This window comes from Podarcis liolepis (genome assembly GCF_965112155.1).
Source record: "Podarcis liolepis genome assembly, chromosome: 5".
NCBI lineage: Eukaryota > Metazoa > Chordata > Lepidosauria > Squamata > Lacertidae > Podarcis > Podarcis liolepis.
Genome location: NC_139556.1, coordinates 70,773,218 through 70,782,362, shown reverse-complemented (window position 1 = coordinate 70,782,362; position 9,145 = coordinate 70,773,218). Strand labels below are relative to the sequence as shown.

General features: G+C 42.5%; 1 protein-coding gene and 1 long non-coding RNA gene across 2 annotated transcripts; one reads left to right on the top strand and one right to left on the bottom strand.

The window, feature by feature from the left end:
- Nucleotides 1-867: 867 nt before the first annotated feature.
- Nucleotides 868-2,581, top strand: LOC310706444 (uncharacterized protein). Its single transcript, XM_083502170.1, has 2 exons — nt 868-1,609; nt 1,847-2,581. Exons 1-2 carry the CDS (start codon nt 1,045-1,047, stop codon nt 2,446-2,448), a joined length of 1,167 nt encoding a protein of 388 aa, XP_083358296.1. The 5' UTR covers nt 868-1,044; the 3' UTR covers nt 2,449-2,581.
- LOC310706445 lies at nt 1,034-1,847 on the bottom strand. Its single transcript, XR_014525887.1, has 2 exons — nt 1,700-1,847; nt 1,034-1,624 (listed from the first exon to the last, which is right to left on the bottom strand). It is a non-coding gene; the product is annotated as an uncharacterized lncRNA (long non-coding RNA).
- Nucleotides 2,582-9,145: the final 6,564 nt, after the last annotated feature.

Here is a 9,145-nt window from a genome sequence, read left to right as displayed (position 1 = left end):
AACTGCTAAAACATATATCCTGTATGATATATACAGCATCAGCAAAAAATCTACTGAAAATGTACTTAAGACCTGAAAGAATTTGGAAAAACCATTGATGCACAATGGAAACAAATATATCGATACTGATGTGGACTAGATGGCCCTCATACTGCCTTCCAAATCTACAAGTCTATTGCATGCTGCTGAAGATCTGTGTTGTGAACTTATAGCAATGACTGAAAGAATTCCAAAGTCCATCCCACCACCAGAAGTACTTCTCTCCATACTGTAATAAAAATTCCTGGATAACATTCCTAATGCTTCTGTTGCTCTGAAAAGCAGTGAGCACAGTTTGTAAAAGCTCAAACTTATAAAAACTGACTTATGCTCAACAATATTGCAAAGGAGACTAGCTGGCTTGCTGTGGGAGTCAGATAGCCACGGCAGAGGCTTGTAATATTGCAGGGTGCCTTGCTGACCTCGGTGACCAGCACTCTGAGCTTTACAATGTATTGGAATGCATGACCTCATATGGAGTTATGTTCCCCCCCTCTGGGCAGTGTAACCCTATATCTGGTTTGTGGGTGGGTAAAAGCCTTGACCGGATGTAGGTAACGTGAGACATTGGAATGCAGCCATGCGGCTGGAGAGGAACAAAGGGTAATAAGAATAAACGGACTGGGGGAAGAGGTGAAGTCTGATATTGAGCTGCCTCCATCCATGGAAAGATTACTAGCCTCAGTGTCTTTATTTTATGCCTAAAAAGCACCATTTGTAACGGCAGGCTCCGACAAGTGGTGCCCCCTGTGTGAGGCAAACTCAAACGTGTGAGGCAAACTTAAAAGTGTGAGGCAACTTAAAGAAAAGAGGCAAACTTGGAGAAAACAGTCTGAGGCAGACTAAGAGGATTTTAAAAGAAACTGTGAGAGGATTTTCGATCCAAGCAGTGGTTATCATCGGCTCACTACGTCCGGCAAGGATTGCAAGCGCTAATCATCTTTAAAAAAGATCCCGGTGAGTCCGATCCCTTCTCTTCTCTTCTATTATATTGATTTTTGAAAAATGGGCAGCTCTTTGACTACTCCCCAACAGAAATTTTTAAAAGACTTAAAATTTCTCCTCTCCTCCAACAAATTGGAAGTTCCAGAGGGTGATTTGATACAGCTCATTCTGGCCATTGATGAACATTCTCCCTGGGACTTGGGTGTAATTGCAAATGGGACTTGGGAACTGAAACATTGGGACAAGATTGGTGAACATTTTCATGAGCTCCCCAGCATCAGTGCTCGGATTTTAAATGCATGGTGCAAGGTTCATTATGCTATGGGTTCTTTATCACCAAAAAATATCTCCCTGGCTGCATTGCCAGCACAACCTTCAGCTTCTTTAATCCAGCCTGCTGTGTTAGAGTTTGTTCCAATACTTGCCCTGCCAGCACCTCCAGATCCCAAGCCTCCGGATTACAGTTCCTCACCAGAGGACCCAATCCAGCAAAAATGCCGTGGTCTGGCTGGCAATAGTCCAAATCTTTCAGAGGCAGAACCAGCTACCACTTTTCAACGTGCAGTTCTTGCCTGTTCCTTATCTCAGGATACCATGGCATTCCCTGTTATTGTGCCCCCTGCTGGTGCTCCAGCAGGAACTCAACCTTTTGAGCACCAACCTTTTGACTTTAAAATCTTGAAAGAGCTTCACTTGTCAGTAAGGACAAATGGACTTCAAGGCCCATTCACACAGGCTGTTTTGGAAGCCACATTAGCCCAGCCTTTGGTTCCAGATGACATCAAGCCTTTGGCACGTACAGTGTTACCCCCATCAGCAGGTGTTTTGTTTGACCACGAATGGGAAACTGCTTGCTATACAGATGCTCCAGCCTTGTTACAACAAATCAGGGGAAATAATCCAAATATTACCCTCGCAGACGTCATAGATGCCTTGATAGGGTGTGATCCTTTCGCTCAGGCTTCAGTACAAGCCACACTGCTGCAGATTTTATTGAGGGATACTGCTCTTGCTGCTAAACAAGCAATGAGAAAAATCCCAGAACCCACTAGTATTCAACCAAGGTGGAGTTCAATCAGGCAAGAGGCAAGAGAATCATATTCTTCCTTTATGGACAGGCTGCTTACAGCAGTGAGTAGCCAAAGTGAAAATCCTGAAGCCAAACAAATAATTATCAAACAATTTGCCTTTGAATATGCCAAAGAGGATTGTAAAGTTGCATTGAGACCGAAAATACACAATCCTGCCACAGATACAGCAGCTATGCTTCGCATTTGTCAGTCTGTTGGTACAGGTACCCACAAGGTTCATTTGCTAGCAGCAGCGCTCAATGAAAACCAGCCTGTAGCCACCGATACAACGTTTCCAGCGTGGCAAACCAGGATCACCGATACCTCAGTGTGGGTAGAACGGTGGCCTCCACCAAAAGGAAAATCCGCAGCAATGGCACCATCCTGTTTCTGAACAGCTTATTTCTGAACAATTGACTTTTGGCCACATTGAACCATCTTCATCCCACTGGCTCCAGCAGACAAGGAACAGTTTGCTTTTACATTGCCAGTATATCACAATTCGCAGCCCATCCAACGATATCAGTGGATTGTCTTCAAGGCATGCGGAACTCCCCTACACTTTGTCAACATTTTGTGAGTGAAGCCTTGAAACCTTTCCGCATGCGCCACCTAGAGGTGCTGCACACGAGCTGCATCTGGCAGTTTGCTACACCATTGTTGCCAACAGGATTTTATATGCTCAGGCGGAACAAGAAAAAGACTATCTGCATTATAGAATGGCTACATCTACCGCACATCCCACCAAAGAACATTTATTCCAAAATTGAATCCACATCAGACATTGTTATCAAAGGACGTTCACGTGCAAATTGCTTTAGCTGATTTTATAGGTGTCATCATTTTTAACCCTCCGAAGGATGACCATTTGACATTTCTGACCCTTGCCTCTGACACCTCTCCCCTCTGCACTAACCCTCTTCACGGATGGAACAAGAAGTAGGGGGGTGGTGACATGGGAGGAGGGAGGAAAATGGAAATGTTATTTACCCCTTCAGTCTTCTGCTCAGCGAGCAGAGCTAGAGGCTGTGATTCTTACCTTTCAATCCTTTCCTACTCAACCTTTCAATCTTTTTGTGGATACTCATTATGTATATCACCTTTTTGCTAGTTTACCAATATCTTGTATAACTCCTTCCTTGGATTCTGAATTGTTTTCCTTGTTTCTTACCCTGTAAGTCTTACTTCAGCACAGAGAGTTCCCTTATTATGTTGCTCATCTTCGCTCCCACACATCGCACCCAGGGTATTTAGCAGAGGGCAATGCAAGAGCAGATGCAGCACTGAAGAACATTTCTGCTTTTTCACTCTTTTCTGATCCTATACTATGTCATAACACCTTTCACCTTCCTGCGAAAGCATTGGCAAAGCATTTTTCTATTCCCTTGGCCCAAGCAAGGGATATAGTTTCCCAATGTGCTTCTTGTTCTAAATCTCAGCTGGCCATTCCTTTTGATGCTGTCAATCCTAGGGGCACGTCTGCATTGGCGTGTTGGCAGATGGATGTCACACACACACCTGTGTTGGCTCCACTCTCCAAGGTTCACCTCACGGTGGACACCCACTCTGGATTCATATGGGCTACGCCCATGAGAGGGGAAACAGCTCGGCATGTCATTCAGCACACTATCCGCTGTTTCTCAGTCATGGGTAAACCTGCGCGTATCAAAACTGATAATGGTCCAGCATTTATTTCTAAAACATTTTCAGAATTTTGTATGTTGTGGAATGTGAAATTAACTCATGGCATACCCTTTAACTCCACAGGTCAAACTATAGTGGAAAGAGCACACCTGACGTTCAAAACACTATTGCTTAAACAGCTTGGCGGCCGAAGCATACCAACGGCAGATATCCCTTCGGTTGTTCACCAAGTTCTTTTTGTACTTAACCATCCCTTTATATCCATATCTTAGGACCCATACCCCCACTGAATTGCATTTTAGGAAGGAGGTGGTGTACCCCTTGGTGGTGTACCGACGCTTGCCTAATCCCCCGTGGCATGGACCTGTTCCGCTGATCACGTGGGGACGAGGGTACGCAGCAGTGGACGTCGAGGACAAGCCTTTGTGGGTTCCAGCTCGATGCGTGCGGCCATGGCGAGCCTCTTTAACCGCGAATGCGCCTTCCTAACCATTTGCCTTGCCATCTTTTGCTGCACCATTATACAAGGAAGAGAAGCAGACGACCCAGTCCAGTTGAAACCATCATATTTCACCTTATTGGCTGGCAAGCAGCTGTCGCCTGAATCCTACTCTGGCTGGCAGCATCCACGGCTCAGCCACTTTCGAACTATAAGAACAGCATTGTTGAATAAGACTTTTAGGGTAGAAAATTATCATAAGATATGGAGGAATAATATTTTTGTACAAGATATGATTATGTTTACCAGTTTATTGAATGCTTCTAAATGTTAGTTATGTATGCACATGCCGCCCCTTTTGAGAGTCATTTAGGCATAATGCTTCATGATGTGCCTGTCAATGGATCTTTTCAATTTACAAATATTATATCCCCTAAGCAAATTTTTTGGCCTCCAGTACAATTGACCCTCCATGAGCCTGCACCCATTTATTTTCAAATTAAGGAGGGGAAAGAGTCATGGGGCATATATCCAAACTGTCAATATACATTGAATTTCACCTTTAATAGCTCTTGTTCTCTTACAGGAACATACAATGACCAATCTCAGTGCTATAGAAGTGACACCAGTGCATGGCTAATAAACTAGAAAGGAAGCTACCATGCAGCTTGGAATCAGAATTCTTATATTCTTTGCTTCCGGATGGATGTTGGCTTCGACATTTATTGATTTTAGTGATCATTATAGTAGTTATTTGCATTATTTTGTGTTGCTGTATACAATGTATTATTTCTATAATTTCTGTATGTACTGCATGGTTCTCCAGTCTGCGGCCCGCTTCCGGTCTCACAAGAGTCTGATTAATTAAATAAAGAAAGAGGGCATGTGGGAGTCAGATAGCCACGGCAGAGGCTTGTAATATTGCAGGGTGCCTTGCTGACCTCGGTGACCAGCACTCTGAGCTTTACAATGTATTGGAATGCATGACCTCATATGGAGTTATGTTCCCCCCCTCTGGGCAGTGTAACCCTATATCTGGTTTGTGGGTGGGTAAAAGCCTTGACCGGATGTAGGTAACGTGAGACATTGGAATGCAGCCATGCGGCTGGAGAGGAACAAAGGGTAATAAGAATAAACGGACTGGGGGAAGAGGTGAAGTCTGATATTGAGCTGCCTCCATCCATGGAAAGATTACTAGCCTCAGTGTCTTTATTTTATGCCTAAAAAGCACCATTTGTAACGGCAGGCTCCGACAGCTTGCAAGTATATCGGTTGAACGTGTCCAAGCATCAGCGCTTGACCTGAAGGAATCCATGACAAAATTTGCAAAGGAAAGGAGGTGAAACTTTTAAGAGACTTAAATTTAAACATCACAGTTCAGAAGATTATTCAACATGATTTGTGTGCCAAAATATTTTCTTTTGTATTTGAGAAAGATAATCAAAGATGGTTGTATTAATAATAATAATAATAATAATAATAATAATAATAATAATAATAATAATAATTTATTTATACCCCGCCCATCTGGCTGGGCTTCCCCAGCCACTCTGGGCGGCTTCCAAAAGAATATTAAAATACTATAATACATCAAACATTAAAAGCTTCCCGAAACAGGGCTGCCTTCAGATGTCTTCTAAAAGCCTGGTAGTTGTCGTTCTCTTTGACATCTGGTGGGAGGGCGTTCCACAGGGCGGGCGCCACTACCGAGAAGGCCCTCTGCCTGGTTCCCTGTAACTTGGCTTCTCGCAGTGAGGGAACCGCCAGAAGGCCCTTGGTGCTGGACCTCAGTGTCCGAGTAGAACGATGGGGGTGGAGACGCTCCTTCAGATATACTGGACCAAGGCCGTTTAGGGCTTTAAAGGTCAGCACCAACACTTTGAATTGTGCTCGGAAACGTACTGGGAGCCAATGTAGGTCTTTCAAGACCGGTGTTATGTGGTCTCTGCGGCCGCTCCCAGTCACCAGTCTAGCTGCCGCGTTCTGGATTAGTTGTAGTTTCCGGGTCACCTTCAAAGGTAGCCCCACGTAGAGCGCATTGCAGTAATCCAAGCGGGATTACTTATTCTTGCAAGGTAAAATAAATGTAGCAGGTTCAAGTGTTCTTTCCATCTTTTCTATGAGACACCTGTTTATGAAAATTGATGTTAGCAATTAGGTATTTTCCGTGGTGTGTGTGTGTGTGTGTGTGTAAGTAGCTTGCCTTGCATAGGGTACAGAATAGCCTGGCACCAGCACTGCTAACAGGGGCAGAATTTAGTATGTTAATCCCCACTTGTTCTCCCAATATGTAGCCTTTACACATGAGCAACCCATCTGAATAAGGCTCGAGTGCTCTCTTGTGCAGGTGAACACACTGAGCTCTTTTAATACTCCAGCTCAGTCCTACTTTACAGCTGTGTTGCAGTGCAGACTGCAGAGCTGCCTGCTTATCAGCACAAATTGATCTATGCAAAAGCTGAAAACGTGGACCAGTTACTGACTTGGATGGCTACCTCTCCCATTGTGCATTTGGATGTGTTGATAAATGGCTCAGACACCTGATTCTGTTCTCTAGAAATGGAAGCACAGAGACCTGTAATTTGGATCACAATGCCTATTTGGCATGCTATCCCCTGGTTCCCCAGCCTTCCAAGAAACCACTGAATCAGCCTTCTGTGCCTCAGATTTCGGGGTGTCTGATTCACTGAGAATGCACTTTTGTTTCAGCCAATAGGGAGGTGTGTATGCATGTGTCTATACACTTATCATTCATCAATGATCAAGGAGTATATTTTTAAATTATGAGAGTACTTCCACATGACTCTCTCAAATTCCCAACACAACCACTTGCTCTAGTGGGAGCTCGCCCTGTCCCAAGTGCAAATGAAAGCTCTGGAGGTCTAATCCAGATTTCAACCGCAGCAGTGACAAAGGGGTGAAAACCACCTGCTACAGTGTCCAAATCTGGATTGCCTGCTTACTGTGCCAGCAACTTACTTTGAAAAAACCATTCACACAAATGCTCCAGTATGATGTTACTGGATGTTGTATTCAGATATCACCTGAAAATGCAATCTGCTAATGCTTTAGAAACATTTCAGTTCTTTGTTAAAGAATGCTAACCAATCATTGAAAAGATAAAAGGCAAGGAATGAAAGCAATTTCTGAAGACCATAGCTATGTTACAATTATTTAATTTAATGCAAACAGAATCAATTTAAAATACTTACCATGCAATTATAAAATAAATTATTCATTTGCTTGACAGCATAATAGAATAGCTACATACCTAATCAACAATTGGACTCAAGTTTGCATTAATTCCATATATTGATTTAAAGCTAATAAATAACAAAATAAAAATCCAGTTATGAAACTGCAAAGCTTTTTATTTTTAGATTTTAATATGCTGGGGAGAGGAGGAACAACCTATCAATTGATTCATAAAATTACCATGGAACTTGAAACTCTTCAGTGTTCCAGAATGAAATATTCCTCCACAGATTCAAAATGACAGCAGCTTCTGTTTTGAATCACAGAATCTCTGCCAATAAATGTTGATTCATCTGTAGACTCAGCAATCTTAGTAGGAACATTTCAAAGAAAGACTAATACTTGAAGGAAAATAAAACCCGCTTCTTAAAATGAGAACCACTATGCATTACATTTGGCATGTCAAGGAAATTATGACAAATCATTTTTGCTCAAAGCTGTGTAAAGTATGATTAAGTGATGTGAACAACTAGTAGCGATATTTACCCTAATTACTTTCCCTTGGGTTGTATTGAAAATTGCCAAACTGTAGCATGTGGAGCAGCTTGTTTACAAGGCTAAATAAAACAATTCCAACCAACACATCCAGGAATGCTGAACATTTCTGTTTATGTGAATTTGAGAACAGAAATGTCTCAAGATGCCTCCCACCAAGTTACTACATAGCCAATAAATATTAGAGATGTGCTTTGCATGTACCCCAAATTATGAGATGAATTGGGTGATTCAGGGAAAGTTCATGTGTTTCTGAGTTCAATTGCATAATTAACAAGCTATCTCAAGGTGGATCAGGGAATCCCTAAGATACTAAGTAACACTGTGACTTCACGTCTCCCAAAAAGTGGATGCCTGTTGTCGTCCCCGTCCCCCTGTAAGAAATGAAAGCAAGCTTAGTTCCCACAGCAGAATTGAGAGGAACTTTTCTATTGATGGACACATCTAGCTTTTGATCATAGGGAATTATTTTCCTAGAACACTCCAATCACAGTGATTTGAGAGACGGATTTAAAATAGTGTATGCTTTTCATGTGGATTTATATTTTCTCCTATAGAAGTCAATAGTGATATCTTAAGTGTACCCCAAAAATCTGGGGAGAGCATAACCCCACTACCCAAAAAACTAAAAAAAAACCCCTTGGTATAACCATGGGCTTGCTGAGGATGACATTTGCCCCATGCCGGTTTTCCTGGGTTTTTTGTTGCTGTTATTTTTCTACCCTCCTTCTCCTACTGCTAGTCAATGGAGCTATATCTCTCTTTCAATGAGAAGAGGCTGTATCCCCCAAATTTTGTTGGTGGGATTGAGGGAGAGAAGCAGAATGTTACCCTTGAGGTAACATTTCTGGGGGTGCCTTTTCCCCACTGCAGTCTTTCTGGAGATTCATGTTGTTGTTTTCCCATCTCTGGGATTCCGATTGTACCTACCCACAAATGGTGACTTTTTGGAGAACCACTGCACCAATAATTTTGAAATTTGTCAGGCTTCGTATTCTCAGAATTGATTGCTGTGCTTGCAAACTGCATCCAAAATAAACTTTCCCTTTGTTTACTACTACTACTACTACTACTACTACTACTACTACTACTACTATTAAAGGTGCCCTGAACAAGCCCACTTGGATGTACTTGCCTAAAATTTAGTAGGTTTAATTGCTCTGGAAGGGATGCCATATATGCAAATTTCATCCAGTCTTTTTTAGATTTCACATTATACTGATCTAATAGCTGATCTAACTCAGTATCTTAATCAGGT

Excerpts from the sequence above, each read along its gene's own strand:
- LOC310706444 (XM_083502170.1), top strand. The coding sequence starts at position 1,045 with ATGGGCAGCTCTTTGACTACTCCCCAACAGAAATTTTTAAAAGACTTA. Across the intron at positions 1,610-1,846 it reads TGTTATTGTGCCCCCTGCTG|ATGCTCCAGCCTTGTTACAA; the intron begins GTGCTCCAGCAG and ends CTTGCTATACAG.